Source organism: Melanotaenia boesemani, chromosome 23, assembly GCF_017639745.1.
Source record: "Melanotaenia boesemani isolate fMelBoe1 chromosome 23, fMelBoe1.pri, whole genome shotgun sequence".
In the NCBI taxonomy this organism is placed as follows: Eukaryota; Metazoa; Chordata; class Actinopteri; order Atheriniformes; family Melanotaeniidae; genus Melanotaenia; species Melanotaenia boesemani.
The window spans coordinates 24,001,517-24,016,015 of record NC_055704.1 but is presented as its reverse complement, the minus strand read 5'-3'; the positions used below and the strand labels follow the sequence as shown (position 1 = coordinate 24,016,015).

General features: G+C 40.1%; 1 protein-coding gene across 6 annotated transcripts in view; it reads left to right on the top strand.

The window, feature by feature from the left end:
- The window catches only part of anks1b (ankyrin repeat and sterile alpha motif domain containing 1B), a 268,578-nt gene extending 255,401 nt beyond the window's left edge, over positions 1 to 13,177 (top strand). For 3 of the 6 annotated variants that reach the window (XM_041977072.1, XM_041977074.1, XM_041977076.1), the window contains 6 exons: positions 2,122 to 2,193; positions 4,134 to 4,220; positions 5,751 to 5,888; positions 5,984 to 6,151; positions 10,844 to 10,935; positions 11,929 to 13,177. In XM_041977072.1, the coding sequence (XP_041833006.1) occupies positions 2,122 to 2,193; positions 4,134 to 4,220; positions 5,751 to 5,888; positions 5,984 to 6,151; positions 10,844 to 10,935; positions 11,929 to 11,977 (606 nt within the window). In that variant the 3' untranslated portion in view covers positions 11,978 to 13,177. Of the gene's footprint in view, positions 1 to 2,121; positions 2,194 to 4,133; positions 4,221 to 5,750; positions 5,889 to 5,983; positions 6,152 to 9,031; positions 9,465 to 10,843; positions 10,936 to 11,928 lie in introns of those variants that run through there. The other 3 variants (XM_041977075.1, XM_041977073.1, XM_041977077.1) reach the window with 2 other exon arrangements.
- The last annotated feature ends 1,322 nt before the right edge of the window (positions 13,178 to 14,499 follow it).

Sequence of the window (14,499 nt, the reverse complement as noted above, 5' to 3'; positions counted from 1 at the left end):
ACAGGAACTGTGAGGTGGTGAGTGCTGCACCCATTAAGTGCTCTAATGTCAACATAAACACTGTCACCATTAGCAGAATGACTGACCGTGAAGTCAAATCCAGACAGGGATCTGCCAAACAGCAGTGTTAATGGACCTCTGGGAGCCTCTCAAGGTTGATGTGATCACTGCTGTGTGTTTAAATGAAACCCCCCATGTTAGTTCAGCTTAATGGAAACATCATAACACAGTAAAGACCCAAAAATTTAAATTTGTTTTTATTAGAGATAGCAGTTAGTGGTTTAAACATACGCTGGTGTCCCCCTACCCCCACGCGACGACTTAGTGATCAGTTATGTATAAAATGGGTCCTGCTGCAGCATCCTCTAAATGTAAGACTGGAAAATTGTCAGAATCTTCACAAATAAGGAGGATAAAGTGGTTGTTGGTGGCTCACCGCTGTAACAAGACACCTACATGCCCAAAATCTGCTTTTGTTGTGGAAATAATGTCAAATTCAGATTTCTAATGCTGCATGTGTACTAACTTTGTTGTTTATTCATTGGTGTTAAGGCTAATTTCAATGATTTATCTCTTGATTAATGGTTTAATTTTGACAGACTTGGTAAAAATCCCAAATTTAATTGATAAATTTGGATATATATTTTTCTAAATTATCTCCAGACGCCCAGTTTGAGAACCAGTGTTTTAGACAACTCAGTGAGGCTGAACCTGGCAGAGTGACTCAGACCGTTTCATCGTAATCATGGCAGAACATTTGGGTCATGCTTGTTAGAAGTTCTGGCCGTGAACAGCTGTCACCAGTCAGAACTCAGACAGAACCGTCACTGGTGGAAATTGTTGTCCTGCTGAGATCATTTTATCATTTGTAGGATGGCTCTGCGGTTTTGATGATGATGATGTTAGTTAGTTAACGTTGACAGATCCTGCTGCTAGATTACATCTCAGTCATTTCCACCAGAGTTTATCTACAAACCCAAATATAGGAAGTATAATTTTTTATTGGAGATGAAAACTTAAACCCATTTTTTCCCCCTTTTTTTAAGCAAAAAGAGATTCAAAGCATACAATTTAAGTCTAAGACTACTTTATTGGATGTCATATTAAAAATTCCAACGTGTTCTGGTTTCAGTATTTCATAGAAGACATTCTGCTGTGTTTTATTTCCAACCAGAAATCTAATATTTCTGGTATTTTAACCCTTTGAGTCCCATGCCTTTTTTTTAGGCCTCAGCTTGCAAATTGCATACCCATAAATAAATGAGTAAATCTCTGCAACCACATAGTTTATTTCAATAGACCTTGGTGGTGTGTCAGACTCAGTCAATCAAACTTTATTTATAAAGCCATTTTCATGCCAAAGGCAATACAAAGTGGTTTACACATCAAAAAAAAAAAAAAAAGTAATTAATATATTGTTTCCTCAGTGTGTGTGTGTGTGTGTGTATGTGTGCATGTGCGAAAGAGACTAGAATCCAGTGTGTGTTTTTAAATTGTTATATTATATACTTGTGTGTGAAGATATGATTAATCTTTTTATTTTACTGTGGAATAATAGTTTTTATTATTTAAAGGACTTTGTGTTGCTTTTTGCATGAAAACCGCTTAATAAAAAAGTTTGATTTAGATTTTTTTTTATTTGATTTTTGATAAAGTGAAGCAGGACAAAAATAAAGAGGTTTTAGTACGGACAGTTCAGACCAGGTCTCCACAACGCCCAGTCTGGCGCAGTTTGTTGCCATCGGTTCGAAAAGTCTTCCATATGGTGGACCTCGGGTTTTAACCCTTTAATGCCTGATCCAAGAAAATATTCGGAAATTCAAATTTAGGAAATCTAAAGACTATTTGACCTTTTAACAAAATCTAAGAAAAATAGAAAAAGGGAAAATAATTTACATATATGTTCTGTTTATTACAATGTGATGTGTCAGAATTATTGCAGTGCAACAGGTGAACACCAGGAGCAGAAGACAAGCACACAGCAGGGTTTTACCTTAATATGTTGATGCCATAGGTCTGTATGTATGTACATATAAGTGTTAAAGGTTAACTAGTATTTGTTAGTTTCCTGGTTATCATGCCAGAATATTTACAGAACCTCTATTTGCATCTTTCCAACAGTACCTGGGCTCCATGCTGGTGAAGGAACTGAGGGGAACAGAGTCCACACAAGATGCCTGTGCCAAGATGAGGGTAAGGATCACTCTGATACAAGAACCATGTTGGAATAAAGCTTTCCGCTAATCCTCTCTAATGCTTTCCCGTTAGAGGGGAACTACAGAAGCCAAGAGCGGCCGTTATTCTTTTTTAATCTTCATCTCAAGAAAACGAGAACCACTTTCTCGTGATAACGAGATAATTTATCTTGTTATTAAGAGAAAACAAAGTTTTTGTTTTCTTGAGATAACGAGATGATTAAGTGGGCTCAAAAGTAAGTGTGTGATTTCATTGATCAGCCCATGACAGCTGATGGGAGGAGCTACAGTCATGATTGATGGTAAACACGTTTCAGCCTTTGTCAGACCTAATAGAAGTAAAACCGGACGTATTGATCAGTGATGGATGTTGCTCCATCTGACGTCGGCTTGTGTCCGTTGCTGTACTGATGCATCCCAGTACAGAACAGCTCTGTACTGGGATGCCCCTTGGACCAGTCGAGGTGTTGGGAGAGGAGACGATAATGGCTAAACTCATGATCTGTTATCTTGAGAATTTGTTTTCTTGAGATAATAAGATAAATTAGCCCACTATCCAGAGAAAATGGCTGCTCTCTGCTTCCATAGGGAACACTTAAATTTGATTAATTCTTATCCTCCATAAACTTTGCAAGCAAGTTTTATTGTTTTGGTTTGATCACTGAACATTTTTCTTCAAAAAGCCAGAACTAAGATACACTAATTGAGTGTCCTCTCCAAATCAGTAAATAAATGTTGGCGTTTAGGGTTTAAGTTAAGATTTATTTATGCATTTTATTCTTTCCTGGACAGGTTGACACCAAACAATCCTCCCTTTACTTCTAATCACCTTTTCTTTTACTCTACATGTTTTTGTGCTGCACCTTTTTCTTAATCACTGCTGCTGTATGTCCTGTCTTTTATTCCTGATTTTTCTTTCCATGTTTACCAGTAACGCTCACCTCCTCTGTCTTCTGGTCCTCGGTTCATCTCTCTCTCATTCTAAGTTGCTGCAATGTGAAGATAAATTCTAAAATTCATGAGCAAAGCTTCCCGTTCCTCTCTCATCTTTCTCCTGTCTCCATATTTGTTGGTACGTCAGGGGGCATGTTTTGCTCTTCTCTTCATCTTCTTTTGACACACCAGGACTACAATGAGATTCGCATCAAATGACCCAGAAACATTGCTCATGTACCTTCTTTTATTACCCTCACCCCTGCTCCCGGCTTACTGTCTTTCATCCATCCATCCCCAGACAGCAAAGGTAGATGTGCATGTTGAAAATCCAGCCTCACGGACCAGCCAGCAAAGTCAAGTACAGCTGCTACTGTCAGGTCTTCAGCACTATCTGATCCTGACTAGGTCGAGCTGCTGCAGCACAGAAAGAGAAAACAGAACAAAGAAAAACAAACAGAAAAGACAACAGGCAGTGGATTCCTGAAGGGAGGAGAAAGAAGGATGGACTGGGATAGAAATGTAGATGAGAGGAGGAGACAAGCAATGAAAGAGTGATGCAGAGAAGGGGGGAAAGGGACTCGGCTCACAGCTCTGAATATATGAAACCTTTTGGCAGGTAGGATGACAGCAGGGAGGGTAATCACAGTAAATTCACAGCTCTACGCTGCATAATGTCTTCAATATAGGTATGTAATTAAAAGTAATGAGGAAGGAAATACTCTGATTTAGCTTCAGAGGTAATAGATTTATTTAATTTGCATTTCTGTTGCTAGTTGGGATCAGAAATGTAGCTTCCAAATAACACTTCAGTTGTTTTTCACAAGGTGCATAACAAGGCTTGACTTTTGGAGGAAGAAGTCTCATCTGGACTAATCTAGATTTTCCTCATTGAAGAAGCTAAATCTCAAACAACAAAGTCTAAAAAGTTTAAAGTTCAAAAGTCATCGGTGCCTTCTTTTTCTCTCTTCTTGTCTCTACACTTTGTTTTCTGCGCCCTCCAAGAAGTCGACGGAACAGATGAAGAAAGTACCGACCATCGTGCTCTCCGTGTCCTACAAAGGAGTGAAGTTCATCGACGCCACAAATAAGGTGACAGTCAGCTCCAGTAAATAACACTTGAAAGGTCGCTGCACATGGCATTCAGAGGTGTGAGGTCTGGACTGCGTCCCGGTGTTGAGACCTGCTTTCTGTGCAGTGGACGCAGCACAAACAGACAATTAACAGCCTGGAAGAGATGAGCTGGAAAAGCCAACAACTCAGGCTGACGTTTAGAAAACAGCTGAGTGACGAGTGATAGATGTCCACTGGGATTTCAGCATTTCAGCCAAAAGTAAAGCGTTTAAACCATTTATTTAACACTAAGACGTCAATAAATGGACAGCTACCACACGGAGCTGGATAGAAATACAAAACTGAGAAATCTATTTATCTGATTTAACCCTTTTTTTCCGGTTTTCCACACTGTAGTAATGAAATGAAATAAAAATTTATTTCTTTGTTTATTTGCCAAAATACAAAGAAATCATCCGACTGAGTCCACAGTTTAAAACTGAACCGAGGAACCACTAAAAATACAACTAGAATTAGAATAAAATACTAATTAAAATACTTTAAATGCTAAATTAAAATATGAATAAAAGCCAGGTTAAAGATGGTAGGATTTTAGTTGCTGTCCAAAAAGGTTCTCCCTGTGGATTTTAGTCCTATCTTAATTATTTAAAAAAAAACTCTCCTGAAGAATGTAGATTGTAAAAGCAGTTTAGATAAATGCTCAGGACCAAAATCATTAAGACCCTTAAAAACCAGTAAAAGAATCTTAAAATCTATTCTGAAACAGGAAACCTGTGCAGAGCGCAGCACGGTACCAAATAAGTACCTAAACAATAAACAGAGCGCTCTAAAGTTTATAGAAAGTCGAGAAAAGTTCACCTGTGAGTTTAAGTGTATTTAAGTTCATTATGATGTCATAGGAAAGGCTGTGTGTGGGTAGTGAAGACCATCCATCTACAGACAGTCATAAGTCTGACAGAAGCATCTAAGCCTTCCTGTAACTAAAGCGCTGATGGGTGGAAATAACAAGAATGAGGAACTTTTCAGTAAATGACTGAATCAGTAGATTTCTCACCTACCAAACAAGCAGTAGGTTGTTTTTTTTATAGAATCAGCTGGTAAAAAAACAATATGACTAAAGTGACATTTCACCCTTTTCATGTTACGTAACTCAGCTGAAATCATCTCTGTTGTTTTTTACTCGGTAACTTCCTGCTTGTATAACGGTGCCACTTTTTATTCTTCTTTTGAAGCTAAATGTAAAGTACGTTAAATTTTCTGAGCTCAGCACAAAGTAACTTCCAACTCAAACATGATGTTTTTCTAATGTGAATCTTTCTTTTTAGGCTTTTAAGTTTTATTATCCGCTGCTCTGAGATGTATTTTAATTACCACAAAATTAACACAAATTAGTCACATAACCAGAGGACAAATTCAAGCTCTGTAACTCCAGAACACCCTCAAACAAATGGTGTGCTGTTTCAGTTCTCAGATCAATGATGAATAAGGTTTGTTTTAGCAGGAAAAGGCTGATTAACATATCTAACCTCTTTCTGTTTCTCTCTGTAGAACATCATAGCTGAACATGAGATCCGCAACATCTCGTGTGCGGCTCAGGATCCAGAAGATCTGTCTACGTTTGCCTACATTACCAAAGACCTCAAATCCAGCCACCACTACTGCCACGTCTTCACTGCTTTCGATGTGGTGAGTCCCGTCACTCCGACTCTTTACAGCCACATTTCCAGGCTTTAATTTCTCTTTGTGTTCTGACGGCTGCGTGATTTTGCCGCCTTTTTCAGAACCTCGCCTATGAGATCATCCTGACGCTTGGCCAGGCCTTCGAGGTGGCCTACCAGCTGGCTCTGCAGGCCAGGAAGAGTGGTCACGGCTCGTCCACGCTTCCAGAAAGCTTCGACAGCAAGCCTGGAAAACCTGTTCCCAAACCTCGCGTCAACATCCGTAAATCGGTGAGCATCGATACGGCAGCGGTGCTGAAGAGAGAAAATCCATCTAGAACCGATGATGGGTTGCATTTTCACGAATGATTTTATTTAACCCTTTACCTTTTTTAATATTAGCTTCTGATTTATCCTAACCAGCATCCCGTTAACATTTATTTCCACCTCCGACTTTAACCCTGCTCGTTTTACTCACATTTAACTTTGCGTTAGCATTATCTTGTACGGCTTGTGTTGTGTGTGTGTGTGTGTGTGTCGTGGCCCACCAGACAAAGGTGTGTGTGGATATTTGATGTGCTGAGCATCCGCTCGGTCTGGCCGTCCCTGCAGTCTCTAACACAACCTTCTGATTGATGAGGTCTGTTTGCAAAGTGCTCCAGAGAGGGGTGCTTACTGTAGGTGTGTGAGAGTACGTCTGTAAGATGATATGAAAAAAAACACCAAAAAAGATAAAAAGAAAAGATTTTTCACTCATAGCATCACAGACTTTCTTATTTAAGTGGACCTGACCTCATTTCTAGTTATTTGATTGCTAATCTTTGATAGCTTAAGTTTAGCTTTGTACCCGTCATAATTACAAGTAGAATTGTTTCAAAATAAAGGAGAGAATTTTCCAAAGGGAAGCATAAATGAGAAGATTAGCTTAAGTCTTCTCGTGTTACTGTTCTAAAAGCTCCTGCAACTCTTTCTGTATACTCCCTGTTCTACCATAATCCTGAATGCCATCACACCACAGATGCTTTAATCAATTTCACTTACCCTCTGAGGTTCAGACTTTAAGCCCTTTGAGTGTCGCTTCCGCCCTGATTTTTAGCTTCAGTGTACACACAAAGACAAGGTCATACTGGGCCTTGTTCATAAAACTGTCATCTGTGAAGTAGATCAAATGAATCCAAATAGTTTGTGACCGCGTTGGCCAGGAAAAACAAACTGCATCCACTGATCCAAGATAGCAGATCTATAGAGAAGCTGGAATAAACGTAGCACTAAAAGTAAGGAAATATGTGTTTGGTTGATTATTTCTCTGAAAAGTAATAATTATAATTAAACACAACACCATTTGGAATTATTAAAAGGGGGAGAAGTAATTAGCAAAACACAACTTTCTCTTTTTTGTGTCAAGTTTAACTCTCACAAGCCGAAATTACATTTTTCTTTTTTTTTTAAATGTCTTAAAGTAGAAAAAACATACATGTTCTGACATGTAATGATGGACCACATGGTCCTTATGGAAAAATGAACCCTTGTGAAAAGGTTTGCTACGGATTCCATGCTTTATGTCTCCTGGCTGCACACTGTGTGGAAAATATGACCAAACAAGGAAATCCGGGAACTATGGATTGATAGTGCCCACATTTTTTAAATTACTTCCTTTTGCATAAAAATACTAAAATAAATGTATGCCTCTTTTTTGAGCTTTGGATGTTTTGTGATCCCTTTCTTTCTGTTAAAGGAGACGTTTCTGAACAAATGCTAATCTGGTATCAGGCTTACAGACTATTCGATGTCAACATTTCAGCCCTGATTCAAATCTATGAACAAGTAATGCACTTAGATAAATCTTAAACAGCTATGCATCTGTACTCAAAACAAAAACCCCTAACAGCTGTCAAACCAGCTAAATGCTTCATGACAGAGGCTAACGATGCATTTTCTGGTGTCAGTAGCTCTTTTTGTGAGGTTGTCATCACACATCTCACTTTGTCAGTACACACAACCTCCACGAAAATACTGGTCGTGAAATGTCCTCCATCTTAAATGCTGATTAAAGCCAGCCTTAGCTTGTGGCACTTGTGTTCCACATGCATGTATAGGTGAATGCCTATACAGCCACAGCGTCGCAAAGTCTGTCAGTAATCTTGTCAACACTCCATTAACCCTGACAAAGCTTTAAAATAGTCACAGTAGGTCAGCCTGCAAACAGCGGCTGTCTGGTATCATGTTACAGTCGCGGCTATGAGCTGAATTCAGCTCAGTGTAGATAGAAGTGATGACGGAAAGCACTAGCGTCTCGATCTCTAAAGCTGGAGAGATGTGAGATGTGATAAAAAGCAAAATACTGAAAAGGAGAGTACCTACAGAGATGATGGATGATGGCATGTGTACATACAATCTGCTGAGTCGGCAACCATTACATTTGCCATTAATTGATTTTCCCCTCCCTTGTGTTTGTGTGTGGTTTAGTTAATGGGTTGTGGTGTGCAGCAGGGCAAAGATACTGCAGGATTCACTTAATATTCCTGCCATCCACCAGCCATAATCTCCATCCTGCAGCACCTCCCTGTGCTTTACTGTAAAAACGTGGTTGCTTTGTTTCGGTTCCTCCTCACCGTTGGAGGGAAATGTGTCTTTATGTTTTGTGACTACAGTGCATGTGTCTCTAAATCTCCCTCAAAATAACTTTGAGTCCATCTGATATGACTTTGATCAGGACCGGTATAAAACTGGGATATGAGTTTGAAAACATGATAATAGCGACTTTTGTTGGAGGCCAAATCATTCCAGACACATCTAACTGGATGAATGTAAAGTTTCCTAAAACACTGACTTTTATCAAAAGCAAATTAAATGAGTTCTCTTGTAAAGATGATTTTCATTTATCTTTCGTCAGGCTGTGTCCTATATTGGGAGTGTTGTTGCCATGCAGGAGTTGCTATATTAATGTGGCGTAACATTGCTTTTTCCAGCTTGTGTTTGGCTGAACTGCAGTAATGCTGCTGTCCAACACAGTTGCCAAGGTGATGAATTTGTTGCCATGGTTTTTTGCTTTGGTTTTCGAGTGTTGCTATCTTTCCCTGTTGCCGTGCAGCTGCTGTGTCATTGCTGTGGTTTTGTTTACGTCATTGCCGAGCTGGCCCACTTTGACCAGTATGGCCTTTGCCCTTATAGGTTATCATGTGTCCTTCCAGCCGCTGGTCACTGGGCCACATTTATACCCCACACCGGCCTCCTCTCCACCCTCCTCTTCCTCCCCCTCGAATCCTCCATCTTCCACACAGAGCTCAGTCACAGGTCTTCTTTTCCTTCTCTTTTCATTGACCTCCATCACAACCCGTCACCTAGAAGTGGTTTAATTTTTTCAGCTGAGTCTGCGTTCTTGTGTGCTGTTTGCAGTGAGCGTGCGTTTTTTTTCTCACTCTTCAGTTACTGCCTGCATCTACAAATAGAGCAGCTATGAGTGTGTGTTAGTATGCAGATCCTAGTCTGTGTAGTCAGTTTTCATGTTCCCAACTCTGCCAGTCAAATAAAGCTAAACTGCTGGAATATCAAACAAAAATAAGGATTTGAGAGAAAAATAGGAAAGGGTTAAAAAAAAAAAAGTCATTGGTTTTTTGCCCATTTTAACTATCAGTCATCACTAATTAAAGGGGCAGTGCTCCCTAAAATGTGTTTTTTGGGCTCTTAACAGCATAGTATTACTTAATTACGTCATTAATTTTGTGGGTCAAAAATTCCTCAACCAGGTTTTGTTTTTCATAATGTAGAGGTAATCTTGGTGCTCTTCTAAGGTTTATTTTCTCTCAGATTTTTATTTTATTTTCTATAGATCTGGGCTGCAGGGTGCCACGGTGGTTAAAACCAGGTTCTTTGTGAAGTTTGCATGTTCTGTGCATGAATGGGCTCTCCTGGTAGTCCAGCTTCTTGCCACAGTCCAGAAACACGCTTGCTGGGTTAACTGGTGTCTGTAAATTCTCTCTAGGAGTGAATATGAGCATGACTGGTTGTTTGTCCTTTATGTTGGCCCTGTGATGGACTGGCGACCTGTCCAGGGTGTACCTTTCCTCTCACCTGGTAGCTGCTGGGATACCCTCCAGCCCACCTGCCACCATGCACTGGAATAAGCTGGTTTAGCCAATAGATGGATGGATTTACACAAACTAATTCCATCCTGGAGAAGAATACACAGCATCCTGAAAATAACTCATTTGAGGCTGTAAATGAATCAACCACATCATCCCAGTTATTAAATGTGCTGCCGTTTATTTTATTTTCAACCCAACCTGTTCACATCGTCTTCTTTCCACGAGTCAAACAGGACATCAAAAGAACAGTGATATAGTACGTTTTTAAAAATGTATTAAAATGCGTTAAAGGTTTGCAGAATCTCTCACTTCAAGGGTCTCATTCTTTTACCCTCCAGCAGAAAAATCTAAATGAAAGTATGTGAAAGCAGAGATGGCTCATTCAGGAGGCTCCTGGTCTGGTTGATCCCTTTGATGCTCTGGTCACCTTCTTTACCGAGCATGATGGTTCTGTAAGATCAAAAGCATGTCAATTTATCCCGAATCCTATAACCTGAAAAATAGGATTATGAAGTCTTGCTGTGGCTTTCTGAGTGCAGGAGAGGAGGGAGAACTGGATTTATTCTACAGTTACTTTCAGTATTTATCCTGCAGCTGTGTGTTGAGGAAAGATAAGAAAATCATAACTCCATTAGTGGTCTGCAGAATGCTCAGATTAACCCCATTTGCTCCAGTAAGACACATTGACGTAGACCTTTTTTGCTTTTTCTGAAGTCCTATTAAAATGCATTTGGTTGTACATCTTAGCTCTACTTTCACCCTGAACCAGCTGACAACCTGCAGACAGGAAATGAACTTTTTGTCCCACTTCCTCTTCTCTGCTTTAAAATATCAATCAAAAAAATAAAACTCAACATTCCCTCTCGGATTTTCTTTGTTCTCTTCTTTTGTGTCCCAGATGGAGCAACCGTCCATGGACCAGAAGGGCCACGCCAACGTGCCGTGGATTGTGGAGCCAGGTCAGGAGGCCAAGAGAGGAGTCAACACCAAGTACGAGACCACTATTTTCTAACATACACCCGCCTTGTCCACTCCTGTGTGTGTGTGCCTTTCAGAGGTTGCCCTGTATCGGGGCCCCCGCCCCGGAGTTGGGCACGAGCGACGCACGCCGCCGCGTCACCTCACCGGCTGAAAAACAAAATACAATACATCTCGCCCTGCCCCCCTTCCCTCCCCCCTCCGTTAGCCGAGCCTGTCCACTGCATGATGATGATTGGCACTGCGTTGTCTCTTCTTTTTTTCTTTCTGCTCTCCCCCTTCTCTGGCCCGGGCCTCGTCCTCCTGCCTGCAAGGCCAGCGCATGACCTTTGAACCCAGGGCTGTGGTGCACATCTGTCTCCTCCTGTCGGGGGAATGGTCAGCTCGGTTTTTCCACCTCCTGCTTGTTAATCAACCAGTTTGTCGTTCTGCGTTTGGCTTCGTCTCTCTCTCCTTTTTTTTCCTCCATCCCTCGCTTCTCAGCCCCTCTCTTCAACTGCCCCTGACAACTTGGGTGAGATTAGGTGGAGTTGAACAGTGTTTTAACTGTGTTTTGAGGGAGCTGACAATGACGAAGGATGTTAATGGAGGATTTTTTTAATAAAGAGGAGAGGAACTGACTCAAACTGGTTCATCCAGCAGGTTACAAGAATGTATTTTAACTTTTTGATTCTTTATATCAAATTCATTTTTGAAGCTACTTAGAAACTTGAGTCAACTTGACCTGTAACACAGGAAGACATAGATGACTTTTTGATTTTTTTTTTCTAGTACCTTTTTCAACCACATTTGTGTGTTTGTTCAGAGTTTCTCTTGATAACGTGGATTTTTCCTGCCCATAAACCTAATTTCATCTGGGTGGAAAAAAACAACTGGTGTGTAGAAGGTTTAAGCATGTGGCTTGTGAGAAGCATGGTGGCCATGTTGGATTTTGCTGAGCAGGGGGGCCGGTGGAGAGGCGGGGTGTGAGGACTCTCTCGATAAGTGATGTCATCTCATTTGCAGGGCAATGCCGGACGCTCATGTCTATTACTGTGGAATGCAAAGAATGTAGCCAGCCCTAAACATGGACCTTGTCACACATACAATGCAAAAAGGACTACAAACATGGATGCTACTCCAGTGTTTAAGGTTGACTACAAAAAATTTACATTCATCCACATGATGCTTGACACAGTAATCATCGGACCAATATAACACACACGCACACACACAAACAGGACTGCAGCCTGACAGATGGCCGTCTGCTATGAATGTACACTAATTTGAAAGCAGCCTCAGCTCTCTCCCGCTACACCAGGATCCGTTTTATGCACCCCCACCTGGGAGGTTTGAACTTTGTGTGGTCAGCATCTCCACGGAGGCTATGGTTGAGGTTACAGGGCACCTGTTGATAAGACAATGGGCTTGGCTAAAGCGCCATTGGGCATGTTACAGTATTGGCTCTTTATTTTCTTTAACGTCAGAAAATAATACATATGCACAGGCGTGTAAATCTGATTGGACTTGCTGCAATGACACACGTGATGCAACAGGTGTCATAATGAATGATGAACAAAACTGCATCTAGTGTTAAAAAAAGTGTTCGTATTGCCCGACATTTTAATGTTTATTATGAGAGTACTATATTACCATGATGATTATTCTTGTGCAATTCTTGTCTACTGTTGTCTTAATGTTACATTATTTTTCTATGATATGCTGAGATGAAAACCTTGGGCCTAAGAATGATGGCAATCCTTTAAAAAAAAAAAAAATCAGTAAATATCTGGAACTAGATGTTCATACTTTGTACAGAGAGTGAATGTTGCAGGTTGCTTGCTAACTCCTAGGTCAGGTCAACCTCCATTTCTCATGGGGCTCTACTCTTACCTTGCAGATGTACTATTTTAAAAAAAACAACTCAGTATTACTGTATTATTTGGATGACACATTATCCAGTTATAAAATGTATATAGATATTTTGCCAACTCATTGTTCATACATGTAAAGAGAAAAGAATAAAGCATTTGCAGTAAATGGCACTGGAAACAAGGTACCAGAAGAATAAACGTTGGACATTTAAAAACATAAAAATAAGAAGTGCTAGGTTGTGGAGGTTGTATTTTGAGTGATAACATGGATTATTTTGTGACATCACTGCTGATCAACTAATGTACATAGGCTTGGGCTTCCAGCACACTGATTTTTGTAATTTTGGCCATTATTTATATCCTTGTAAAGCACATTAAATAAAATCTGACTTGTACAACCATATTTGTGTCTGTGATCTAATTTATTCTTGCTTAATTTCTCATTAAGGACACAAAAGATCAGTTAACAGTTAAAGATCGGGTCATATACAGCTCAGGTCAAAGTCCTTTCTTTTCAACTTAACAGAAAAAGATGTTTAAAATTCACCAGGTACATTTTGCATAATTGTTTAGAGAAATTTATTTAGCTCTTTTCAAGACATTAAACACGCTTTGCACTGTATCTGTTATTCATTCAGACTTGGTGATGTTAAGCCACATGTGTAGCTACAGCTTCACCATCCTTACAAGTTATACCTCAGTGTAAAGGCGACCGATCAGGCTTTCCAACCAGGTATAATACAACATCAGCTGGTATTACCAATTGGGTCTAACAGATGCCTGTAGAAACGGACCTAAACTGTGCAGCTCTTCCTCTTTTAGAAAATGTACCAAGTTGTTTTTTTACCTTAATAATGACAAATAAACTTATCTTCAAACATCTGCATTTATATAAAATAGGCCCCAACGTGCCTGAAATTTGACACCAGAATCATCCAAAATTACAATCAGCAATATAAATATAATTGCAGGAGTGTGACCACAATAATTTAGGGGAAAAATGGTTTTAAATGTTGGCACTGCCGTAGGAAAACAAGTAAACTACTGTACAGAAGAATCACAAGTAAATAATCTTGACACAACTACACTGGTGTTACTGCAAGATTTACAGAACCATCATCAGACATACGCTGATTCTAAACCTGGAAATGAGCAACAGTGTGTTAACTCCGGTGAAATGACATTTACAGTGAGCCTCTGAAAGGCTGAACAAGCATTTGTCATGGGCCATGAAGTGCAGAATAAAAAGAAGCTGCAATCAGTTTGCAGGTTAGACAGTTTCAATCTGCAGCCAACAGACGAAAAGCACTGGACTGGAGGGGGAAGAAGTGGGGCTGCAGCACACCGGTGTGGAGATAATTTACTGCCAATCAGCAACATGATGCATTCTGTTGACAAATTGAAAACACTTTTCATTGTTGTAGGAAGAGCAGAATTCTGCTGGTAATGATTCCAGATGATATTTCTATGAGATTAGACCAGAAATGGAGGAAGTGACTACTGTTTAAACAGCAGTATCATTTCATTTAAAAAAGGTGGAGGTGCAGGACGTGATGGAGCACAAAATAAGCTGAAATCTGTCGACTCATATACACTCCTGTTTAACTGCAGTCTGCAGTAAAAGGGTGTGTTTTGTTATACTATGCGTGTCAGACTGTGGGACAAGGCCAAAGATCCAGATGGTGTTTTCTGCCCACGGCCACCAACTAAATGAGACAATAGG